Source organism: Artibeus jamaicensis, unplaced genomic scaffold, assembly GCF_021234435.1.
Source record: "Artibeus jamaicensis isolate MK-2021 breed Jamaican fruit bat unplaced genomic scaffold, CSHL_Jam_final scaffold_474, whole genome shotgun sequence".
NCBI classification, from domain to species: Eukaryota; Metazoa; Chordata; class Mammalia; order Chiroptera; family Phyllostomidae; genus Artibeus; species Artibeus jamaicensis.
Window position 1 is genome coordinate 16,478,040 of NW_026522046.1, and position 26,889 is coordinate 16,504,928.

Genomic DNA, 26,889 nt, shown 5'->3' on the forward strand with positions numbered 1-26,889 from the left:
AATACTCAACAGAATACTAGGAAACCAGATCCAGTAATATGTATACATTGAAAAGATCATACACCATGATCAAGTGGGCTTTAACCCTGGGATGTGAGGTTGGTATGATATCAGTAAATTTATAAATATGATACACCACAAAAACAACACAAAGGATAAAAAATCACACAGTTGTATCAATAGATGCAGAAAAAGCATTTGATAAAATCTAGCACCATTTATGTTAAAAACTTTCAGAAAAGTGGGAGTTTTTAACATAAATGGGAACATAAAAGTGGGAACAGAGGGAACATACCTCAGCATAATAAAGGCCATATATGACAAACGCATAGCCAACATCATAATCAACAGGCAAAATCTAGAAGTGATTTTTTTAAGATCAGGAATAAGACAGGGTTGTCCACTTTCACTACTCTCATTCAACATAATACTGGAAGTCCTAGCCACAGCAATGCGATAAGAAGAAATAAAAGGCATCCCAATTGGAAAGGAAGAAGTAAAACTGTCATTATTTGCAGATGACATGCTACTGTATATAGAGATCCCTAAAAATTCTATCAAAGAACTATGAAAAACTGATCAATGACTTCATTAAAGTGACAGGAATTAAATACCTAGGAATCAGTTGCATTTTTATACACTGTAATAAACTATCTGAAAAGGAAACTAAGAGAGCAATCCCATTTATAATTGCATCAAAAAATACCTTGTAATAAATTTAACATAGGTGGTAAAAGACCTATAGTCAGAAAATTATAAAACACTGAAGGAAGAAATTGAAGAAGATACAAATAAGTAGGAGTATATACTGTGTTCATTAATAGGAAGAATTAACATCATTGAAACATCCATAGTACCCAAAGCAATCAATGGATTCAACGCAATTTCTATCAAGATACCAATAGCATATTTCACAGAATTAGAACTAATATTTCAAAAATTTATATGGAATCAAAAGGACCCTGAATAACCACAGGCATCTTGAGAAAGAACAACAAAGTTGGAGGAATCACACTACCTGATGTCAAACTATACTACAAGGCCATAGTAATCAAAATGGCATGGTACTGGCATAAAACAGACACATAGGTCAATAGAACAGAGTAGAGAGCCCCAAAATAAACCCATGCCTTTATGGTTAATTAATATTCTACAAAGGAGGCAAGAACATATAATGAGGTAAAATAGTCTATTCAATAAATGGTGTTGGGAAAATTAGACAAATACATGCAAAAAGCAAACAAACACAGTATATACTCCTACTTCTTACACCATACATGGGAGTAAACTCAAAATAAATTAAAGACTTAAATGTAAGACTCAAAATCATAAAAGTTCTAGAGTAACACATAGGCAGTAAAGTCTCAGACATTTTTCATAGCAATATTTTTTTCTTATATATCTCCTCAGTCAAGTGAAACACAAGGAAAAATAAACAAATGGGACTACATCCCATTTGCACAACACAACATGTTTGCACAACAAAGGAAACCATCAACAAAATAAAAGACACCCATTGAATGGGAGGATGTATTTGCCAATGATACATCGGATAAAAGGTTAATATCCAAAATATATAAAGAACTTATACAATTCAACACTAAAAAAACAAACAATCTAATTTAAAAATAAGCAAAAGACATGAATAGACACTTCTCCAAAGAGGACATACAGATGGCTAAAACACCTGTGTGTTTTTAATGTCAGATTTGTTTTCAGAGCCTTTGAGGTATTGTTCAGCTTTTGTCTCCCTATGTGCTCCATCTAGTGTCCAGTTTGGGCAGTAGTCTATTTCTTATTTCAGTTCTCAAACTCCAGCAAATGACAGGGTGTAACAAAATTAGGTTTACAGTTGTTAGTATGGAAAACATGCAATAATGAACAAATAGTAATACAAGAACAAACTCTATGTTTTTCAGACTCAAACTATAAACCTACTTTTGCCCCACTCTGTATTTAATATGGATCAAATTCATGCACACACAACATGGGAGTAAGCTACAAGTCATAAAAAAATTTATAGGGCTGCTTTCTGAGCACCTCTCTCTCCATAATTCCCCCACTATTTTTGGATTCCCTGCGGCTTCCCTTTTTAGTCCACTGGCTAGAAAGGCGGGGCTTTGTTTACCTTGCTCTGCCACACGCTTTCTGCCATGACACTGGGGTTCAGAGTCAAGCAATGGATATTTATATTGTCCTCTTGGAAACATAGCTTTTCCCATTGGGGAGGAAAGTTTCACTCCCTCTGAGTTTTTGGAGTCTTTGAGCCCCTTGCTGCCACCCCTGTCACTGCCAGAATATCCCACTTTTTCTCCTCAAGCCTGAGCTAGAGGACTTCTCCTGGAGTTCTCTACCTTTTCCAGATTCTTCCTCCAGGCCAAGGAATCAGAAGAGAAAAAAAAAGGAAGGTAAAAATCACCACTGGTTACGTGGTATGTCAAATACTGTTCTTCCTCAATAGTGTGCCTTCTAGTTCATGAGTACTGTATAGCTCTCTGTTTAGATCTTATTTAACTTTTCTCAGCAGTGTTTTATACTTCTATATACATGTCTTTCATACACTGTGTTAAATTTCTCACTGCTGTTATTGCAAATAGTATTTTTAAAAATTTATGTTTCAATTGTTCAGTTCTGGCATATAGAAATACAATTGATTTTTTAATATTGAGCTTACATGCTGCAATCTTGCTTAATTTACCTGTTAGTGCTGGCAGCTTTCAAAATATATATAGATATAGATATATAGAAATAGATACTTTAAGATTTTCTTCATAGATGATCATGTGATATGTGAATAATGACAATTTTACTTTTTCCTTTCTCATCTATATGCTTTTATTTTATTTTACTGCCTTATTGCATTGGCTAGGATCATCAGTAAAATGTTGAAGAGTAGTGATAAGAATGGACATCTTCACCTTGTTCTTAGCCTTAGGACAAAAGCACTTAAGTCTTTTATTAATATACTTTAGGTAGAGTTTTTATAGGCACCTTTTATTACTTTGAGGAAATTTTTTCTACTTATATTTTATGAAGAGTTTTATTGTGAATGGGTAGTAAAATTTGTCAAGACTATATCTGCATTTATTAAAATAATCTTTTTTTCTGTTAATGTGATGAATTGCATTGGTTGATTTTCAGCTTTTATCCAAACCTTGCTTTCTTAGGGCAACCCCACTTTCTCATGATCTACTGTCCTTTTTCTGAACTGTGGAGTTTTGTTAAAGATTTTTACCTCTATGATCATAAGGATATAGATCTTAATTTTTTTATTTTCTTGAATTGTCTTTGTTTGTTTTGATATTGAAATAATGCTGGCCTCATCATGTTAGTTAGTAAATGTTCCCCTTGTTTGTTTCCTGAATGAGTTTGGGTAGGATTGATATTATTTTTCCTTCCATATTTTATAGACTGTTTCTGTAAAGTTGTTGAGGTCTGTAGATTTTTTGTGGGAAAGTTTTAAATTATGAACTAAATTTTTTATTAGCTATAAGGTTAGAGCCTTAATTTCTTTTACTTTCCACTTTGATAACTCTTTTATATGGAAATGATTATTTATTTAAATTATCATATTTATTTATATAAAATTATTTATAATATTCTTTTATTGTCCATTTACTATGACCTTAATATCTACAGGCCTTGTGTATATAGATTTAACTCAGACACTGACTTTAGAACTCAATCCAAGAAGAAAAAGTGACCCTACTGTCATGTGGCATTACTAAAAAGGGATTGGTTATCATGTTGGAAACATTTTATCAGCGAACCTGCCTTCTCTTTCCTGTCAGAAAGACCCAGGTTTCCAGGACACTGCTCCTTGGTATAGGAAGTCAGCATTTATGTTTATCAATTAGAACACTATTGGCTTGGATTAATAGAAAGCTTATCTAAAGGTGGCTTAAATAATGAGAATTTATTTGTCTCACTTAGTGAGAACTCCAAAGTCAGGCAATCTTAAGGTTGGCGGAGTGGTCTAGTGATTTCACAGGGCTGGTCTTCCCCTTAGAATTTCAATATGGCCACCCCTGCCACAGCATCATAGCCCCAAACGACATCCATCCTAAAGCCTCTTTTCCTGTTTTGAGTGAATGTGTGTGTCTCTCTCGCATTAAAAGGGGAAGACTTTCCCATTAACCCCACATGTACCACCTCATATGTCTCATTGTCCAGATTGTGTCACATTGTGCCCTAGCTGCATGGGAGCCAGGGGGAGCAGGTATGTAGAATGTTTATACGAGATAGTGGGGGCAAGGATGAAGAAGAGGGAGAATGGCTGCCGGCTGGGCAACCAATGGTGGCTGCATATGTGTCTGTGTGTGTATGTGTGAGTCAGATATATAGGGAAATCTAGATTGACTTTTTGTATGGATAAAGGCTCTTGTTCCCATATGAACTTCTACATGGACTTGTATGGATGACCTGCCACAGTGAGAGATGATTTGGGCTAAAATTGTCTTTGCTTCTATGACACGCTCAGAACTTTATTTATTGTTTTAGTTACTTAAATTTTGTGATTTCAGGTTGAGTCCAGAAATCTTCCTGAAACGCCCAGTGGTTGAAGGAAATCGCTGGAGGTTGGACTGCATTCTTAAACGAAAAGCAGTATGTACTTTTAAAAATATATATTTATTTTTAGAGAGAGGGGAAGGGAAGGAGAAAGGGAGAGAAACATCAATGTGTGGTTGCCTCTTTGCAACCCCAACTGTGGACCTGGCCTGCAACCCAGGCATGTGCCCTAACTGGGAATTGAACCGTCAATCCTTTGGTTTATAGGCCTGCCCTCAGCCCACTTAGCTACACCTATTTGGGTGAAAAGCAGTATGTACTTCCCAAACAAATGCTGAAGGGATTTCTTAAATATTTATTGCCTCTGAAATGCCCTTTCTTTTTTAAAGTCCTTCATAAATACTTAAAACTTTTTTCTTTAGAGTTTGACAAAAAAGTAGAATACTTACTCTTTTCAAGTTTATTTAGTTCTGATTCCCCCCCCTCCATTACTCTTAAGTGCATAATATTAGCCTAATTCACAACATGGATTTTATTAGCAGTTTTATTTTTTGTTTTTTAATTATTTATGGGCAGTTAATTTTATAGGCAAACATTTGTAATAAAATTTCATTATTTAAAAATAAATGAAATATTGCATTGCATTTTATTTATTATTCTGTTATTTGAGCAAAAGACAAAGTCGTCTGAGGTTTCAGTCAGATGAGGCCAAGCTGATGTTGAAGAATATCAAAGAGGGACATTAAGAATTGATGTTGTTTTAGCTCAGTTTTGGGGGCAGATCCTGGTAATAAGGTGCACTCATTTCCTGTGCAGTTGACCCTGTGGATTCTGGGTGAGCACTGGGTGTGCTGTTTTTGCTATAAAAAGTAAATAGCTGAATTGACATAGGATCACCAAAGACTACTTCACATTCATATTTCTAATGAAAATTTTGGATGTAGTTGGCTATCAATCAAGTTAAATTAAGTTGAATTAGAATAGATCTGGATTTATTAATAATCATGTTCAAATTGGGGAATGCTAGCTTTTTTTACTATTATTTGAAACTCTTAATCTTTTTTTTAAAGATCCTGAGTAATCAGGGGTAGCAGTTTTCTATTTGTCACAGCCTTCGCTCACTCATTTTTCCTCATCCTTTTTGTTTCCCTACCTCTTTCCACACTCAACTTTTCCTCTTCTTTCAATATTTTTTCTCCATGTTTTCACTTGAGGACTTTTGCAGCTATCCATAATATAATCAGACCCTAGGCTAATACTGAAAGCCAAAGTTGACAATCTTTATTTCAGACATGTGTCTTGCCACATAGCATCATTTTCATGGCTAGTCTAATTCATTATCTCAACAGAAGTGTCTTCACACAATTGGGAATTCCAGTTATGACAAGCATTATTTGCATATTTATTAAATAATTCAGCATACAGTTACTGAGTGTCTCTTCTGAGCCAGGTACCGTACTAATTTCTAGGGAAGCCCATGTGTGTGAATAGGATTCCATCTCTGCCCGTGGAAGGCTTGCCAAAGGTAGGGTCCCGGTGGAAGGCTGCCGAGTTCTGGGCTCAGTCCTAGGATTATCAAACTTATTTCTATACTTATATAGAACTTTCTCCATTAGTCAGTCATACTGGTAAATCCTCTCCTTATAGTACTTATCTAACACTCTACTGTTTTAGGTTTCAATCAACATGTGTTTGCTGAATGCCTAGTATGTGCAGAGCACTTGGCTAATCAAATGGACATGTACATAAATAAGAAACATGATCCTTGACCTGAGGGAGCTTAAAAATCTATACAGGAGTCAATTGGGTACAGAGAGAGCCTAGATTCAAAGGCAGGAGGGACAGCATTGGGCAGACCTGGCGGAGAACCCCTCACAACATGAGGGATTTTAGGGCGTTTAGGATGAGCAAAAAACTTAAGAAGAAGTTGTTTTCGGATGTAGGAAATGTGCTGAGGAGACATTCTGGAAGCAGGAATTCAGAAGGCTTTGTAAGGTGACGAGGTCGATTACGCTGGAGCATTAGCATAGGTGGGAAGACAGATAAGGCTGGGAGGGCAGGCTGCAGCTGGGATGTGGAGGGTTGACCCTGGCCAGTGGTTTACGCTTTATGGAATACAGTGGGAATCTACTGGGGCAGGCGGCGTGATGGATGGAGGGTGATCTGATCAGAATTGTGTGTGGGAGAGTGAATCTAGTAGGAGGAGGAAGTGGGAAGGACTCAGGTCAGAGAGCTAAATTTTAGGTCACTTGAGTGTGAGATGCGTGCAGAGCGTAAGTAAACCGCAGAAAGCCAGTCAGTGCTGGAACAGGACTCAGGAGGATCCTCCTGCACACCTAGCCCTCCCCCTTATGTTGGCCAGTGTGTGTTGTTCGCCCCGCTCCGTGTGCCTATCCAGGCACCTTTTCTATCACTCGTACTGTCCTAATGAGGTTCCAGGAGAACACCAGGACTCAGTAACTATTATTGCTTGATAAGGGTCTTCATTTTAATTTTATCAGCCTCTGAAACTTGTAATTTTTAAATGGTGGATAATGATTTTTTTAATTTCCAAAGGAAATAGTAATACTATTAAATATTAATTCCTCAGTGGTACATTTAGCAGAATTTCTCTTCTTTAATCTAGCTACAACAAATTATTTTAGTCATAAATTTTTAACAGTCCGATCATTCCAAACTGACATTTCATATGCTCATGAACACTGCTTCACATAAACAATTTTGTTTCTGAAAACCACCCACTGCACAAAGTAGTGTGTTGATGACAGCGTTTATTCTTGCATTAAAGAGTCCTGGAGGTCCACAAGGTTGATCAAAATAAATGATTTTTTTCCTCTATCTGATCGTGCAGATTTGGGGGAAGGAATTTAGCATTTCTGCCTCATAGTTAGCATGCAGGCAAACATCTCTTATAACAGCTGTTTCTTGGGGCAAAAATATAATGTTTTGTTTCTCTATAATAACCAAGTTGATATTTTCCTGTCTCTTTGGTCTTCTGATATGCCCTGTTATTATTTAAAATGTTGTAAGCCAGCCTTGAGAGGCAGAGTGCTGACAATTCAAACCAGCATCCCAGAGTTTCCCACGGTTCGGCATTCACTGTACTGAGAGGTGAGAGTATACTTCAGCCTTAGGGACACTTGATACTCCTGATGAGACTTGCACCGAAAGGAATCTTCAAGTCGAGCAACCTGGAGATTTACAGAAAGTGTAGGCCCCTGGAGCCTTTCAGTCATCAGGTTACTTTCTTACTGCCCTGGACCACAAGACACGTTCTAGAGTGGCATTCATGAGCAGTGGGAGAGAAGGGTGTCCAGGTCAGTCAAATGAGATGAATAATCACATCTCTGCCCATAAAAACCAAAGGGAATTTGATCAAAGTGGTGGCCTAGAAGGGCACTGCAGGGAAGGGTAGAGGAGACGTTCAAACCCAAGGACTGTCCTGTAGACAAAACTGGTTTAGAAAAAGTTCAGAAGCATTTGTCCTTTTACATCCCGATGCTGCCTGCATTTCAATGGGGAGGATATGGTTCTTTTTCATTCTGTACTTTTCCCGAAATTTTGCACCCCTGGGCAAGTCCTTGACAAGCGGTAAAATTAGTGATTATCCCGTGGATGTGTAAGTTCAGCTCTTTGAGCAGTGGACAGAGCTGGCTGTAACTAGAAAATATTTTGACCACAGGACTTTGAACAATAAGGAAAAAAAAAGCTGGCTCAGAAACAAAGTCTCTTAATTTTAACTATGAAAAATTTTATATTTATTTTGTCTTCACATGTCTGATGTATATGTAAAACTGTTAAAAAGTCCTACTGTTTATAGTATTGTGTCTGTTCTACTTGATGAAAAGCAAATTATAAAAGAGGATAGAACCTTCATCTTTGAAAACTCAGGTCTGATGAAGTTTATTCTGCGGAAACTTCAGTTTAGTTGAGTTCAGTAGAGAAATGAAAGGTGCATTGCATAGTCAAATCCAGGCCATTCATCTTTCTACTTCCTGTAATAATATTTTTCTCCCCTAACTCACGAAGCAAAATTAATTTCTCCCAGAGTAACTGAAGGGCATTGGTAAAATATTGGCTATTTCAAAAGTATATTTTTTAAATTACAGAATCAATATTAGTCCTCTCATTTCTTTCCCATTTGGCTTTCATTTTGCATGACTATTTCCCACAATTGTATAAGTCTTCACTATTATGACCCAGGAAATATCTTTGTTTCCAAGGAATGATTTTTCCTTTGCCCTGTATAGTTTAGAGTTTATGATAGTATTGCAATACCTTGACTGAAAGAGAGGAGTTTATTGCCTCATTATCACAGAAGTCTTGTCACTAATTAACCTTAGAGATAAGTGATACCACCAGTTTGGATATGGTTGTGAGTAAATAATTGTAAACTGGACTGTGTAAAAATGAACTTTTTATATTTAATTACTTCCTTGTTAGTCATTTGTATTTATGCTAAAAAGACTGAGTTTCTACCCTATTTCCTTTAGAGTTAGCTTATTTCAATGGTTAAAGACACAGCACAGAAGAAAATGTCAGACATAACAGAGGGCAGTGATATAACCATTAGCATTAACGTCTCTACTATTTCAAAAATCCATGAGCTATGCAGGTAAATGGAAAATTGTAAGATTCAGGCCAGTTTCTAAATTGCATCTGCTTCCCTTATGAGTGAGTAATAATCTCATACACCTAAGAAGTAGAATTTCATCCATTTAAAACAAATGAACTGTGACAAAAGATTTCAGCTGTAATATACTATAATTTGGGTTGAAATTTCTGGTTTTGAACTTTACATTATATCTTTCAGTGGGAGGCTCTTTGCTGGTGACCGTTATTCAGTGCTGAATGCTAAATATTCAAATAAAAAAGTGAATCTGAAAAAATAGGAGAAAAATAAAATAATGTTCTACCTTTCATTTAGAACCCTCAATCAGTGGTTTATTGAAGAGTACTCACTGACCAGATGATTAGACGTTAATCTGTTCAATTCTTGTCTACACTTTCACTTCCTTGTCTTTTTACTCAATTATATAGTAAATATTGAGTTTATAGAGTTTTTAATCACTTCAATAACATTTACTTATAAATATATAAATAAATTATATATTTATTATATCATTATGATAAATAACAAGCAAGTTCCAAAAGTCAACTGTTGCGCAGAGAAATAGAATAAGTATGTGTGTGTGTGTATTTCTTATCCTACTTTTTTTTCAGTGCAAGAGTAGGCCTTCTAGTACTGACATTTTCTTAACACAGCCCAGAACGTAAATCCAGCGTGTCCCTTCAAAAAAGTATACTCTTCTTAGATATTACTAATATCAAGAAATACAGAGTGTTAGTATTTTGAAGTGATGTGTTATTATAAGGCTTTATGGGCCAAAATAATGCTTCTTAGTACAGGCAGAGCAATATTGGGGAATTGTATATGTGTTTGGTTTACTCTAAATTTTTATATTTTGCAACCTAAAATATTAACTCTTATGTTATTTCCCATTTCTAGGTGAAAAATTAGATGTTTTCAACCCATTAAAGATTTGTTACGCAAACTTTGATTATGAACAATGTCTAATTGTCATGAATTATTCATAAAAATTTAAATAATTCTTTGTCACTGTAATTTATTAGATATGCCTACATCTCCAATACTTTAGAAAGTATTATGGAAAATGTTTTCCCTTTAATCTCTAGGATATTAAATGTCTAAGTGTAGGTAGACACATTAGGCAATACATATACAGTATGTTTCAGATCGCTTTCAGAGCTGCTGGGTATGGAACATGTGAGTTCAAATGCTGCAAACTGCACAGCAATACTGAGGGTGCAAACCTAAAATGTAATACAAGAAGTGGGGTAAATAAGACGAGAGTAGGGTGGTGGGGAACCATCCGAATGGGCGTGGAGAAGGGGAGGGATATTCGGGATGGGACAATCTAGCACAGACTATAAAACCTTGTCACCACCCAGAACTAGATAAGAAAATTCTAGTACTCTTACTACCAGCTATTGAACATTGTCTTTTTTATGGTTAATATTAATAATAAATGTTATTTATGTAGAATTATAAAATTTACTAGACGTTTTTGATTTGACCCTCACAATGGTCTTATCTATTTCCTTTTAGGTCCAAGATCTAAGGGTGGATAAGTGTTTTGTTTTGTTTTAAATTGAATTGAGAGAAAGAGGGGGAGAGAGAGAGAGAAACACTGATTTTTGTTGTTCTACTTATTTGTGCATTCATTGGTTGATTCGTATATGTGCCCTAACTGGGGATCGAACCTGCAAATTCGGTATACTCGGATAATGCTCAGGATGAATCAGTGTTAATTTGTGCAAGGCTGCTAAAACTCAACAATTTTGGAATATTAGAGAGGCTGACTCCTGAAGTCATTTTACTGATAAAATAGATATTAGTGATTCGATTATGGGTTAAGAGTATGAACCAACATATTTATCTTCTGAAGATTTAGAAATGCTTTTTTCATTTAAATACTTTTTTTTAAAAAAAGAAGTTTTATGGAACATTCCTCAAGAACATTAAAGGATATTTATTTTAACTTACTACATCAGAGTTTTTTAATCACTTCAATAATTGAAGTATAATAAATACAAACAAAAAACACTAAATTTGTGACATGAATCCAGTCAAAACTTTCTCAATGACAAGTGTTTGAAAGTGTTTATGGGCATAAGACTATCAGACACTCTTAGCAGTTGTGGTTATAATTTCAACCTTGTGGCTGTAATTCATCAAATATTGACACTGTCTTTGCATGTCAAGTTGTAGGAATGGAAAGCAGATAAATTTCATTTTTGAGATTTGTGTCTTAATATATATACATTTATATTTCACCTCCTTGTATTGTGTTTAGTGAATATTTTATTATGCTTGCTTATATAAGAACTTTTAGAAAGTACAATGTACAGAAAGGAAGAAGAAAAAGAAAACCATAACCTACCTGCAGAAATTCTCATTTCTCCCTGTGTTTTCTCTCGTGACAGCAAGAGGGGGTGAGGATTTTCATAATGCTCTACAAAGAGGTGGAACTTGCACTTGGAATCAACAGTGAATACACCAAGAGGACTTTAATGCGCCTACACCCCAACATAAAGGTATTTGGGTTCATCTTGTTGAACAACGTTTCTTATTTATTATTCTTTAGTTTCCCAGGTATAGTTTGCTCTGAGCAGTGGTAATGTGTAGAATACCTAATGTATATTTGGAATCAAGAGCATTGTGTCCTTCTCAGAATTAGAAGAAAATGCTATACTTTTTTATACTTCTGTTGACAGAGCCAGCAGAGTTGATATTTCCACTTCTTTTAGCCTTGCTATTTAGTCAAAAGCACACTTCTGAGGGTGTTTTAATATTTGAGGCTTGTCATGCTTCCACTCTCCTCATTAAGATGAGCCTGGAACCTTCTAGATGTGACCTGTGTGTGGCACCCCTTGCCTGCCAGTGGCAACTAGGAGAGCTTCTCCAGGGCATGCTGTGCTTTTCCTCATAGCACCTCGTATGAAAGACTAATGAAGTGAATAAGCACGAGAAGCAATATGCAAAAAGCTGTTTGCTGTTTTTAACAAGGACCTAGAGCCTATGAATAAATATTAGCTAGTCATTGAGATATATCTAGAAAGTGAATCAATAAATCTCCAGCAGGCTTAAAGTATATGAAAATTATATATGTCACCTGGCTGAATAAAAGAGATATTCCATGTAAATAGTAAACAAAAGAAGGCAGGAGTAGCAATACTAATATAAGACAAAACAGATTTTTAATTAAAAAAAGTAATACTAGACAAAGAAGGACATTTATATTAATCAAAGGTTCAGAGTAGAAAGAAGATATAACAATTATAAGCATTTCTATACTAATAATGACTACTAAAATAAATACAGCAAACACTGACAAAAATTAAAGGGTGAAATAGACTAGTTCTACAGTAATAGTTGGACGCTAATATCCTCCTCCCAGTAATGTGTCAATATGTATAAAGAATAGAATATTATTCAGTCTTAGGAAGATGTATGCTAAAACATGGATGAACCGGGAAGACATTATTCTAAGTGAAATAAGCTAGTAACAAAAAGACAAATATTGTATGATCCCATTTATGTGATGCTTATAGTCATCAAATTCATAGACACAGGAAGTGGAAGGGTAGGTGCCAGGGTAGGTGAGGGGAGAGGGCGTGGAGAGCTAATGTTTAGGGGGTGCAGAGGCGCGGCTTTGCAGAATGAAGGGCTGTGGAGATGGGTGGTGGTGGTCACTGCACAGTGCGAATGAACTTAATGCCACTGAACTATACACTTAAAAACAGTTACTGTGGAAAATTTCATGTTATGTGTATTTTACTATAATTAAACATCAGTCTGCAAACTTTTGAAAAAGTTTCTACTTAAGGACATACAGAGGTAGGGTAGGTCAGTCTGCGATCATTCAAGGCAGGAAGCGTCAAAGTAACTCTCAAATTGAGAGCTGCCAAAATATCTATATCTGTTCTTACTATTTCAACTCAATGGCTGCCAAAAGGTGAATATAGTTAAAAAATTTTGCCAGAGATGGATGTTAGTTAAAATCTTAGAGTGTTTTTTAATAGTGCCAGATATAATCCTTTTAGGGGGAAAAGGGAATCAGCTATTTCATTGAGCTGACTTTTATTGAAATATGTGACCAAACTTCAAGCTAAATGGCAGCTGCCCCAAATGTAGTGTGGGTGAGGGTGGAGAGTTTTAAAAATTAATTAGGAGTCTCCCTCTGTTAGATACTGAGAGTAAAATTAGAAGTTTGGGGATCCCCTGGGTTGTATGCAGAGTCCATTTTGGTATTTGAATGGCAGAAAATGCTATTACAGGGAGAAAACAGACCTAGTTTATTACAACAAACCTTCCCTATGTGTTTTTTCCTGTCAAGGTGATGAGGCACCCAGACCATGTGTCGTCCAGCGTGTACCTGTGGGCTCATCATGAGAAACTTGTCATCATTGACCAGTCGGTGGCCTTTGTGGGTGGGATCGACCTGGCCTATGGCAGGTGGGATGACAACGAGCACAGACTCACAGATGTGGGCAGCGTGAAGCGTGTCACCACGGGGCCGTGTCTGGCTGCCCTCACGGTAAGTGATTTCACCTGTGCAGAACAGCATCCTGGGGGCACAGTTTGTTAAACATATTGGAGCGTGACGGGCCGACTGACCGGGTGAGCGGCGGTGCAGCCCTGGGGGAGGAAAGAACGTCGAGTCAGATGTGGACAGACCTGGTTTCACATACCACCTGGCAGGTCGGTAGCTCTGCATCATCGCCTCTTTCTTCTGTAAGAAAAGAAAACAGATTCGATGGAGCATTTGCTATCTCATAGTCGGCTCGTTTTTTTACCCATTTAAATTAAAGATTTATTTGCTAGTTGGAAAAAAGTTTATAAACAAAAATGTGTGGCAGTTGAGCTTTAAGTTAAATAAGCTGCCTTAATACAGGTAACAGCCAGGGTTTTGGGAATCTTCCTACTCAAAGGCATACAAAAATAGGGCAGATAATTCTGTTTGAAAGCAGGAGGTTGATAACTTCTCAAACTACCTTCAAGCCAAGGGCTGCCAAAATATATCTATATATTTATGATTTCAACTCAAGCGGTTGCCAAAATATGAGTACACTTATTTAAAAATTTGATGAGCTCCATCCTGTTTTACTGCTGGATATGTTGGTGATTTGGGGTGGGGGATAGAAATTTAGTCATTGTGACAGGGAGAATAATTGATAGGAAAAGCATTGCTTACTTAATGTTTAGCGGAAGAAGAAGTTCAGTAACTCAACAGTGAATATAACTTATGTGATCGTATTTGCGATAACTTGGAATGAAATTTCAAGAATTTCTCCTGAAGGAGGAAGTACAACAGAACACCCGGAATACCTTTGGTAGTATTTAAACAGTTCACAAGGGTCTCCACTGCGCTGTGGCCGACCTCACACATCCCTGTGTCTGGTAGAAGCTGCCGCCACGGGTCAACTTTACACCTCACCTGATTGGAATTAAAGGGCCACGATGCAGTGTATCTGATGCAGTGTCTTAATAATTTTCTCAGGCTGAAACAACAGGGTCTATGGAATCCTTAAGCCTCAAAGATAAAAACAATTCTAAAAATGTGCCCATCCTGAAGAGTGTTGATGATATGGATTCAAAACTGAAAGGCATAGGAAAACCGAAAAAGTTCTCCAAATTCAGCCTCTACAGGCAGCTCCACAGGCAGCACCTGCACAATGCGGACAGCATCAGCAGCATTGACAGCGCCTCCAGTAAGTCATCATCTCTGCTAGAGCTGGTCTTGACCATGCTCTGTTCCTCCGTAGCCAGACACTGTAGACCTGGTGTTAGAGCCCGTCTGTCTGTAATGGAGTAAATTGATCGTGCTGAAAGGTCACTGGATCATCAGACTCAACATCACGACATCTCATGGCTTTGCTGGCCTCATTTTAGAACAGATTTATTGTTTTATTCACACAGGTTGTCATAACAACCATAATTCATACCTCTGATGGTAGCAGAATGACTCAGCATTTATAAAATAATGCCAAGTTATAAAGGAAAAAGAAAAGTATTAAGGGTACTTTATAAATTTTTTTAGAGAATAAATTTTCTCTTCCCATACTGAAAAGCATCAAGTGTTTATCCTCAAATATCAGATTTTCTACATCTTATTAATATACTATTCCTTTTAAATCTATCTTAAAGCCCCACAATTTTTTGTTGCCCTGAACTTGTGACTGATTTTATAGCCTTGCCTAGTTTTAAGAATGATCAAAACTGCTTTCCAGTTTAGAAAACCTAGTATATATTTATATCTTTGTAAAAAAAAGAACTCTCAACTTTCTCCAGGTTATTGTAATCACTGTAGAAGTCGTCAGAATTTAATCCATGGTTTAAAGCCCCACTTGAAACTCTTTCGCTCTTCTAACGGTTCTGAGCAAGGGCTCACTAGACCTGACATGGGTAAGTGATGTGCAAAGCAGTGAAACCTGCTTAGGCTTCAGCTTGTGCTGCATGAGCAGAGTGAGTGTGTTTCTGGATTGTCTTTCTGTTCCTTACTGTTTTCATGCCATGTATATTGAGAGCAAGGCATGGGCAAGTACCCAAGGCTCCTATTCCCCAAGAACCTATACCCCAGCACTAAGATAAAACATAACCTAACACTGGTACAGCGCATGCACCTGCAGTTCAGGGACGTTTTAGAAGTAATGTGGAAAGTGGGAGAACTTCTCTGTGATGATCCAGAAAGGTGTTCTTGATGAAGGGATGCTGAATTTAGGTTTGGAAGTAATGCAATTGCATAGGTGAGGACAGGAAGCCATTGCAGGTGAAGGGGAAGAGGTGAGCAAGGTGCTGGAATGGCAAAGCACCAAGTACTTCTAAGTGTTAGAAAATACATTGTTCAGTTGAGATGCAGTCTGTGATATAAGACTAGGAAAATATGCAGCTGTCACCTTTGGACTCGCCATCATAAATAAAGGAGTTGGACCTTTATTCAGTTCCAGATCTTGATGGTCATTGAATGGAGGAGGCATCGTGCTCTAAAGGTGAATTTTGTAAGAAGAACCACATACTTGTGGACTAAATGAATCAGGCTAATTTATGGTGGTGGGAATGAAGAGAGTTGGCAGTGGCTCAGATACAGGGACAAGTAGTCATAGTAATAAATAACAACTATCATTAAATCACAAGCCAGTATTTACAGTGTGCAGACTCTGTGCAGGTCATTGCCTGGAGCACTTGGGGTGCTTGGTAGTAATAGAGTTACCTCCTCTTCGCAGATGAGGTGCCTCGTTTCAGAGGTGGTAAGGGACTTGCACTGTGGAGCTGCTGTGCATCAGCTTCCCAGAGCCCGTGGTTCAGAGTCGTGGTCAAGCAGAGGCGCAGGGTGTGCCGTGACTTTTGGTTCTAGGGTGCTGTTCGGGAGAAGGCAGCCAGAGCCCAGCTGACGTGGCCGGACGGGAGTCACTTGTGGTGGCAGAATCTAATAGTCTGGGGACCCTATGTTTTTAAAACTGATTATATATAGTGAACGAAAGCTCCAATATCATCGTTAAATAAACTTGATGTTGTAAATCATAACATTGATATACATTTAAAATGGAGAAAGCTGTATGTGCAGAGACATTTCATTTATTTAGCACAAAGCTAGTACTTGATGCATACGTGGGCTCATGGATGACGCTGAGTAATTCTTGTGCTTGATGGAGCTTCAAAGCCCTGAGGTGGGGGAGAGGCGGGGGGCCTCTGGGAAATCCAAAAAGCCAAGTCAGGGGCCACTGCAGGGACAGATATTGAAGGTCAAGAGTTGGAAACCAGTCCAGATAGTGCTTTGCAATTCCATGTGTGGCTTTGCTGCATTAGGACTAAAGTTAAAAACAAGATGGAGCACTGTGGCTGGGGAACCATGAGTCCAGGGGCCTGAGTCGCACCTCAGTGGCTGTGTTGCTGACAGCAGGATGGGGTGAGTGGAAAAGCAGAAACAAGCCATGTGCTGAGAACCTCATGTAATTCTGGCCCATGGCGGGCTGAGCAAGCCGATACCCTGTGATCGGAGGACACCCCTCTGGGTGGTTTCCAGGTGCTAAGGGAACTGTCCTCCCTGATAAGTGGGATACCGTCCAGGGCAGCATTGTTTTATGAAGGAAGAGAAAGTAAACGTCCTAAATATCCAAGAGTCCGGGAATGGCGAAGGACATCCTGAGTGTTTCACCCCTTGAGGGAATGGTGCTCTCATTCAAAACTGTGAGTGGGGATATAAAAATAAAGGAATATGATTCATTTGTTTCATTAAATAAGTACTTAGCTCCTATAAATACCAATCATTGTTCCAGGTACTAGGGATCTCACGAACAAAACAGATGGAATTCAGTTAACTAGTTGGAGGTTAAGGATGGGAATTGTATATATAAATAGCTCATTAAACACAATATATCAGGTGGTAAGAATTATGGAGAACAAGAGAACAGGGAAGAAGGGGATGGACCGCGGGGAGGAGTTACTATTTGATATCCAGTGGTCAGAAAGTGCTTCTCTAATGAGGCGAGTTTTCCACAGAGATCAAAAGCAAGAGAAGAATGAGGATGAGAGAAGGTCCTGGGGGAGGGGCCCCAGCTGGGAGGAACAGCAAGACTAAGGGCAGTGGGGGGGATGGGATCAGCGTGTTCCAGGAGTGAGCTGGGGGAGAGCGGTGGGTGCAGCATCAGCGAGGGGTGGGGGGAACGTGCAGGGTCTTGCAGCCCTTGGGAGGACTTTGGCTTTTACTCTGTGAGGGGTGGCACGTAGTGACCGGCAGGCAGTGCACACGTCTTGAGGTGGAGCTTACAGCACGTGCTGATGCGCGGCGTGGGGGATGTGAGGGATGGGGAGGACTCTTTCCATTAACTACACTAAATTACAAATTTAATTTTTTAATATAAAAAAAAACTGATTTATGTGAAAAGGAAGCCAAAGGATAGTTGAGTGCTTTGCAAAGCCTCTTCCTTGGCCCCTGGTGTTTCTCAAGGGTTCCCAGGACACCGAGCAGGTGGACCTCTGTTGGTGCCTGATTCAACCAGAACAATCCTGCTTGTATTGTTCTGTGTATTGGAGTTCCATGTGAATTCTCACTGAAAAAGAGAAGTGTTTTTACTGTTAATAATAAAGGGAGTTTAAAGAGCATAGCTCTACATTTAAGTCATATAATGATTTAAACCTACACAGTTTTATAGGTCTTGAAACCCAAATTAAGCATAGAGTAACTCTTCATTAAGAATTAGAAACTGAGTTTTGCTGAGGTGATGACTTGCTTCCTGAGACTCTGGACCACGGCAGCTTCCTGCAGCATCAGTTTCGCTTGAATGCACAAGGCCGTGATGAACTGGGCTCCCAGCCAACACTACGGGAGGTGCATGGAGTATGCCTGCAAGATGGCCGTGAGCTTTTAGGTAGAAAAACTGCACTACAGTCGGTTGATCTTAAATGTGTGTGGTGACGATGGTTGATTTGTGTATATATTTTAATTAAAAATCACTCAGCCATCTTCAAGACTTTTTTCTTTCAAAATTATATTGTAAGAGAGAATTTCCAATTGACATCGTTTCAATGGACACTTTGTTATTTACAAAGGATTGAATTTCACTCTTACATGCAGTGACTGTTGCTGCTTTTTCTTTTAAGCAGGATTAAGTAGATGGCTGAGAGGGAAAATCATTTTCTGCTATTAAATTGAGACAGGTGTTTCTGTCAACACGAGAAACATCCAAGCCTGTAGAAAATTTTTATGAGTTTATCTGAGCCAAACTGACAACAATTCCCAGGAAGTAAAATCTCAATGGATTGAGGAAACATTCCAGAGAATGGCAGTTTCACAGTGTATTTTATACATTACAAGCAAGAGAGGGGGCAGAAAGAGAGTTATATACAATTCATCCATGACAGATTAGGGAAGTGAAAGAAAGCAAAGTGGGGAAATCTCTGGGATTGGATGAATAGTGAAATGAAGTAACAGATCCTCCGTTTTCATGGGTGAGTATGGGGTAGTTAACAATGATCTGTTACAGCCTGTAGAGATGGTGTGTGGTCTCCTGCTGTGGTGGGGACATTGTGCCCTGAGGGGTCTGTAAAAAAAAGCGGATTCCTCTGACATTCCAATGGTATGTTATTGCAGATGCAAAAAGACATAGACAGACACAGTTAAGGTAAAGCTTGGCCTTTGTCAAAGAAGATACAGGCCTAGGACGTGGCATGACTCACTTCTAGTTAAAAGGTGCTATGCTGTGTGGTCACTCTCGATCTCTGAGTTTGTAAGGCCACCAAGCAGTCCTCCCCTGAGCTTGTCACAGTTGATGTGTGGCTGCTTTTGCGTCCACATTTCAAACTCAGATATCTAATCCTAGGGGATAATGAATAGAGGGGTGTTCCAGATTCTGCTCTCAGGGATGCAGTGATACAGATGTATGAGATGTATTTTCTGCTGCTAAAGAGCTTACTATCTAATAGGTAAGCTTCAGTTTTAAATATTTCACTAACCTAGTGCCTGAGTAATTCATCAGGGGGAGAAGCCCTTACAGATAAAAATTGTTAGAAGACTTCTCTACAAATGTAAAACCCTTATCCACACTTTCAAAATCCAAAAAATTTCAAAAACCAAAAGATCTTAAAAATATATAACTCATTGAGGTCCTGTTTTGGAACTAGCCTTGGATATAGGTAGACATCCAGTAGGTAGAGACTAGGAAGGGAGAAAAACAGGCATTTCAGGTAGGTGTTATGTCTTAAGACAGATACGGGAGATGTCAAAAGTATGTATTTCAGAGGTAGGCTTTGGAGGGGACGGGCAGTGTGGGGTGGGCGAGATAAGGGTGCGGTTTTACTAAGTTAGGCTGGAGACAACGGGAGTCTGACCAGCTTGTTCCAGTGGGCCTGACAATGACGTGAATGGGACTAACTTTTTCCAAAGGAGGAATCAGCAGAATTTTAATTTGGGAAGTGGTGATGGGGAGGTAAAGAAGAGAGAGGAGCCAAATTGATTCTGAGGTTTGAACATAACTATGAGCAGAAAACAGAAATCTTGAGGGAGGACTTGATTTCCTGGGGTAGCAATTCCAGTGTTACATGTGGTTTTAAAGCTCCGGTGAGACAACTAGGTAGACAAGGTCAAGTGAGGCACTGGAAGTAGCTGTAGATCTGCAGCCCGAAAGAGAAGTGCGGCTGGAGGGGTACATCTAGGAGACTGTGGGAAAACTGTGTTTGGGAGGAGGAGTTGGGCAAGATCACGAGGGTGGGCTGGAGCAATGATAGGGGAATGCAGCCTCAGAAGCCAAGAGATGGGAGAAAATAGGAGGGCGTGGCAAAGCCAGAAGACACTGGGTAAAGACTTCCTTTCCCTGAACATCAGTGGCAGCCAGAGTCTGAGCCACTGATGGATGAGGGTTGTAGAGAACTGGCATGAAAAACCTGTGCTGAAAGGCAAGGCGAGTGCACTTATGAAATCAGCTGGGAGCCAGATACAGACTAATGAGAACCACTGAGGTGAGCATTGCTGGTGTAGAGAGTCCTGCCTTCTTACTCATTGATGCTCATGCAATTCTGAGCCATAATCACAGTAACGAGGGGTATTTGGCCCTTTTGCCTTAATATTTCATTTGTCCTGAGAGGACCCTGATTAATTTGGAATCATTTAGGCCATGACTAAAAACAAAAACAAATTTGAATCATAAGTAGTTTGAATTCAGTTAGCACCAAGACAATTTTTGGAGTCTAAAGATTTTCTTGCATTTGTTTTTCTTATAATAACTGGTTGTTAGGTGAAAGTTAATTTTTAAACAAGTGTAGGTGTATATATGTAAAACTTTAGCTCAGAGTTTCTCAACTGATAAAAACATTTTACATGCATCTGGTTCTTTTTAAAATTTGAAATTTTTCTTCTTATTTATCTCCTTCTCTTCCTTCCTCCCTCAATACCTCCCTCCCTCTCTTCCTTTCCTTTCTACAAACTGCTGTGTTTTCTATGAAGAGCCTGTAGGTGAGCAAACAGACCTGGCAGTACTTCGACTTCTCACAGAGAACAGGAACATAAATCACTGTCAGAAGTCAATAGACTTCTATTTTTAACATTATTCAGTTTTGTTAATCTTTAGCACTGTTAATCTTTTAGCACATTTTACTTTTATAGGAAGTTTCAATAACCTTGGAAGGTTAATTGTTCTGTTTGAGATAGAATATTAGCAGTGTGCGGGTGACTGCTGAAACACCTTTGCTCTACAAATATTTATGGATTGCCTACCGAGTGCCAGGAGCTACCCCAGGCAATGAGGGGAGCCCCCCCCCCCAGGAGCTTCTAGACAAGTGGGGGCAGGGAGGGAGCATCCTTACGCAATTGTGTCACGGAATCAGAGGCCCTGAGTGTGTAGCTATTAATGGTTCTACAGCACAGCAAGTGATTGCCTCTCCCTACTAGGGGACAGGGGAGTCTCTAGGGCATGTGACAGCTCTGTGGCTCTTGAAGGATGATGAGGTCAGGCAGAGAATGAGGGAAGAACATTCCAGGAAGAAGAAATAATGTGCCAACTGACATGACGGAGTAGGCCTGTCAAAACACCATGAGGAATATGTTGCTCATGGGACCTCAGTTGTACAGGGGAAAAGCAAAGACCAGAGAGAGCAAGACTGGCCCCAGTTGGGGAAGAGACTTCTCTGTGCACTAAGGCCTTAGGATTTGATCCTCTCTCAGAAGGCTTTTCAGCAAGGAGTCTGTATTTTAGAAAGAGTTCTGGGACAGTATGATGGTAGGGGGATCAGTTCCGGTCTCTCACTGGCTACTGTATGTGGTATCACTTATTAATTCAACAAACATGTTTACATCCAGTGTCTGCTTGCTAAGTGTTTCTTTTGTGCAAAGCGCTGCATCTGTGTTTTATAGTTCTGCTAGTCTTCCCACTTGAGTTGTCTCTATATGGTCAACTTATGGGCTTTATATAGCCCATAAACATACGAACAATTTAAGTCAACATATTTACCCATGACTAAAATTGTCCTGGCGAAGCTCTTTGTGAAATGTTGCAATAGGTGGCTGCCTTTGTGCATGAATAGTCATAAGCTTCTATCTGTTGTTGTGATTTTTGTGACTGTTGTTGTATGTGGTTTTATGGTTGTCATTTATGATTTCAGGGATGTAGAATGTTGGAGCCCAAAAGATCTTAGATGTCATCTAGGCCAAATTCTTCGTTTTACACGTAAAGGAATTCTAACCAAAGTGATGAAGTTCAGTGTCATTTAGCTGGTTAATTCCAGGGCTAAAATGAGGGCTGTTTGCAAATTCGATGTTCTTGCCTTTTGAGATGCAGAAGACACAGATGACATGTTAGGTGTCTGCCATCTGATCAAGGAAAGAAAAGGGCATGACTTCTTAATATTTCATGTTTCCCTACCTGACCCAGGGCTTTCCTACACTTTCAGAGTCCCTCCTCACAAGCTCCTTATTCACAGTTAACCCTGTGATCCTTTCTTCCAGTGCTCTGGTGGACAGTAAACCTAAGAACGTTACATTCATTGTCATATGGCAAACCTGGTTATAGCCCCAACTGCTCACTATTAATAAACTTAAGGGCTATAAAACCCTGTCAGCCCACAGTCTCAAATGGAAGAGACATATACTTCCCTAGTTAGGGATCTTAAGAAGGAAAGTTAAGTCTTTAGGTGTTTCATACATGAGAGTTGAGCCTCCCCACTGGGGCCAGCGTGAACCACAGTCTCTGAGCGGGTCTTGCTATGTTCACAGACACTGACTCCATCCGCAGTTTGCAGACAGGCGTGGGAGAGCTCCATGGCGAAACCCGATTCTGGCATGGAAAGGACTACTGCAACTTCGTCTTCAAAGACTGGGTTCAACTTGACAAACCTTTTGCTGGTGAGTACCACTGTAGTGAGTGGCTGCTTACGTTCTGTTTACTTGTCAACATCTCAGCAACTATGCAAGAGCATGTTCTAATGTCTGGTTTTCCTTTGAATATTTGGTAAAACTTTGGAGACTGTGATTCAGTCATATAATTAAAGACTACTTATACTTATAGTAAGAAAAAAAATAAAATAGAGCTTACTTGTTTGACACCTCTAGGTTTTATATAGGCGTATTTGGGGGGTAATAATCTGTCGTTCTCCAACAGATGGTACCTTCCCTTTGATCATCTCTTCTTCTGCTCATCTTCATTTTTCATCATTAAAATGACACATTTTTAGGTGACTGCTGTGCTTCTGTGTCCAAGAGAAAATAGAGATGGAACTGCATATGTAGTCTCGCATTATTTCAACAAGATAGAAAAGAAAAATATAATAGGAATACACAGCCTTAGATAATTTGTACCAACTCACATCTTTCCTTGCCTAGTGATTGTCTAACACTGAGCAAAATGGAAACGTATCTAGGGAGGTACGTGGAGATGATCGCAACATGAGATCTGCATTTCACTTGGTTATGGAGGTATCGTTCCACCCAAGCCAAGAAATATGCACGTAGTGGACATTACCACATTTCCTTCGTTGGGGTCAGTTCTGGGTTCAGATGGCTTCTGTCTCTGGCACAGAAGTTAGCAGTGCTTTTTGCCTGGTGCACCTGGGCAGATTTCATTGACAGGTACTCCACCCCCCGGATGCCATGGCATGATATCGCCTCTGTGGTTCATGGGAAAGCAGCTCGTGATGTGGCACGTCACTTCATCCAGCGCTGGAACTTCACAAAGGTACACGGATCATTTTATGATGATTCAGTCCATGTGAAGAGAGACAGGCCGGGAGGAGGAGACACCTAGACAGTTGGCAAGAAGGGGCTGCAGCGGCCATAGCTGTGCTCTTCACCTGCGGTTGGGGGCCTGGCTGTCAGAGCACCTGGGCTTCTGTGCAAAAGAAAAAGGAACTGGTCTTGAACTTTCATAGTACAGCTCATTTGAAGCACAGAAGGAAAGGTGCTACTGTCAGGTCCAGTGGTTTGAACTCTTTTGACATCTTGGATGCTCAGTGTTGACTGAGCTTTTGGCCTGGGCAGATAGTCAGTCACCTGGAGGGCTGCTGTAGGGGGATGGGGCTCTTTCTTTGATGGGAGAGATCGAATTTTCAAGTCCTTCTAATCCGGGCATGGCATGGGTTCATACTGGAGAGGTGGTTCTGAACAAAGTGAGCAGGGTGAGAAGATGTAGCCACCTTTTCCGCCAATCGTGCATCTTTAGTGTGCCTTCATTACTCCCAGGAATTTGACTTCACATTTATAAGTGTTTATTGCCCAGGTATTACTAAGGTTCCATTTTATTTACTTTGAATGGTGATGAGGCATTCATTATTCTTCCCAATGATTTGGAAAAAGACTAGTTTTATCAACAACTAGAGTCTCACCTTATTTTTCATTTATGTAGCATTACGAACAGAGGGAGCTTTTGGAAGTAATGGATGTATCTTTAATAAAAAATTTAGGAGACATGACTTAATAAACAAAGTGATATTATCTTTAAACTACTCGACAAGTAATGGTTTTTTTAATTGCTAATATTTACAATTGGGTTTTGGATTTTTGATGTTCTTATACCCTGTTTTTGGGAGTAAATTGGTATAACACCAAAAAGCTGTTTAAAAGACATACAGCCTTTGACTCAGAAATTTTTTTTCAGATATTTAAGTTAAAGAAGTGACCCAATAAACTAATTTATTTCAACACCGTTTCCAACAATTTAGATAAAATGGGAAATAACTGAAATGCTCATTAACAGTAATTTATTAAAGAAATTACGATTTTATATCATTTTACCCTGGAGTCCATTTTAAATGATACACAGTGTTATACTGCTGCAGCAGGATCCTGCAACACAGTAAAAACTCAGTTTACAAGAGAATAGTCTCATGTTTGTAATTCTGTAGCTCTGATAACTCTATTTACACTTTCTTTAAAATATAAAGAATGTATTCTTACTATAAAAGGTAAAAGAAGAAAAAAAGGAATTCTCCATCTCTGGGAAATAGAAAGAAAACAAAAATAATCTGTGTGGCTCTTCACCGAGAAACATCCACTGTTAATATTTTTTTCTATTTCTTTTATAATCACAAAATGTGGAAGATTGGAACTGTTTTCTCATTTGAATTTTTTACCTGTTTTTATTTGTTTTAGATTATGAAATCAAAATACCGGTCCCTTTCCTATCCTTTTCTGCTTCCAAAGTCTCACACGACAGCCCATGAGCTGAAGTACCAAGTGCCCGGGTCCGTCCACGCTACTGTGCAGGTCAGCCTTGCTTTTCTGTATCCAAAGTGCCGCTGGGTAAAATCACTCCTGCCAGACTAAGTGCCTGTGACTCCAGTTCCGTGCACATCATTCAATAAGTCAGGGCAACTCCAGAGGAAATCTGAGTAGATCTTTTAAAATGTATTCTTGAATTTCATATTGTAAATATGTTCACTTTATCCTCTTTCCAACACTTTTCTATAAATATAGTAAACGCCCTTAGAAAAACCCAGTCAAGGAAAGGCTTGTCTTATAATTCCTTCTGAGCTGACCCTAGCAACACGATCCATAGTAAACCTGAGACGGATACCGGTTAAGCACTGGGAATGTGGCTTGAAACTTTGCTATGAAGCTAGTTATAGTTCAATCTAATTTTAGTGCCTAATTAGCCAAATGTCTTTTAGAGGCTCATGCAATAGAAAAAGGAATTTGATAAGAGTGTCACAGAATTTTACATCTAGTCCAACCATCTCAAATTACAAATAAGAAAATTAAGACCCAGTGAAGCTATGAAACTTGTCCAGGATCACATAGTGGATTATAGATTAGAGGTAGACCTTCAAACCCTTTTTCAGTTCACTGTTAGCCAATCAGCTCCCTCTACCAACTTCAGCTCACCTACCTTGAGATCATTCCGGGAGAGAACGGGGTGGGCCACCTTTAGAATTGCCTTTTTTTCAGTCATCACTTATCAGCATCAAAAGTGTTGTTTGAGTAAAGATCCAGCAGTTTGCTGTGACATCTCTAATTTTGATTTACATAATTTGGACATGGGTTCAAGGGAATATGAGTGCATGAATGAAATGCCTAACTCATTTACTTTGTACTATGTGCAAGTGGAGATACTTGTATATATAAGAAATGAAAAGACACTTCAGACCATAAATCAAATAATAAAATAATCAAGAAGATAGATCACTTAAGAGAAATATACCTATAGCAAATACATAGTCTTGCCAGGCTAAAGGAGACAACTAATTTAAACTTAGAGGCATAGATATACATGCATTCCTATGTAAGTTAATGAATATTTTATTAGCCTGTTTAATTTTATTGTACATAAAGGGAAAAAATTACCCATGCTGTAAGGTAAAATAGGAGCCTTGATATTACAAAACAAGAGAATTTAAGATTTGAGATGTCATTAAAATGGACTCAATGATCAATTTATCAAAGTTAACAGATGCTAATTAAGCATCTGTTGAAAAGGCATGGCTGGGAATTATATAATTTTATGATCAGCAAAGGATATCCTATCTCAGTGTTACATACACATACATCTTCTAATGCTCGTTAGTAAAGCCCTGCTTTAAATATCCTCATTCGGCCACCCAGGTAAGGCAGATGGATGCTGTGCTGTGTCCACTCTACCAAATGCCTCCCTTGGTTCACCTTCTCTGCCACATGTGTTTATTAAGTACAGTGCCATCTGTTTGCAGAGTGAAGTCATCAGTGTGCACACTGGGATGCAGAGGAGACAGAGAGAAAAGGGGTTCTGTGCCTCTGGAGACGTAATCAGCCAGGGGAGAGAAAGCTGTGATGTTAAAGAACTCAGTGGACAGTGGTAGGCATGGTCTGGGACTAAATGCCAGTATGAAAGTATGGACCA

The 26,889-nt window shown here is 38.9% G+C and overlaps 1 protein-coding gene across 5 annotated transcripts in view; it reads left to right on the forward strand.

Annotated features, from left to right (window-relative positions):
• Positions 1-26,889, forward strand: part of PLD1 (phospholipase D1) — a 185,413-nt gene that overhangs the window by 95,834 nt on the left and 62,690 nt on the right. For 3 of the 5 annotated variants that reach the window (XM_037137477.2, XM_037137473.2, XM_037137474.2), the window contains exons 12-19: positions 4,524-4,605; positions 11,518-11,628; positions 13,431-13,631; positions 14,595-14,805; positions 15,386-15,499; positions 22,797-22,925; positions 23,636-23,754; positions 25,167-25,280. In XM_037137477.2, the coding sequence (XP_036993372.2) occupies positions 4,524-4,605; positions 11,518-11,628; positions 13,431-13,631; positions 14,595-14,805; positions 15,386-15,499; positions 22,797-22,925; positions 23,636-23,754; positions 25,167-25,280 (1,081 nt within the window). The remainder of the gene's footprint in view (positions 1-4,523; positions 4,606-11,517; positions 11,629-13,430; positions 13,632-14,594; positions 14,806-15,385; positions 15,500-22,796; positions 22,926-23,635; positions 23,755-25,166; positions 25,281-26,889) is intronic. The other 2 variants (XM_037137478.2, XM_037137476.2) reach the window with 1 other exon arrangement.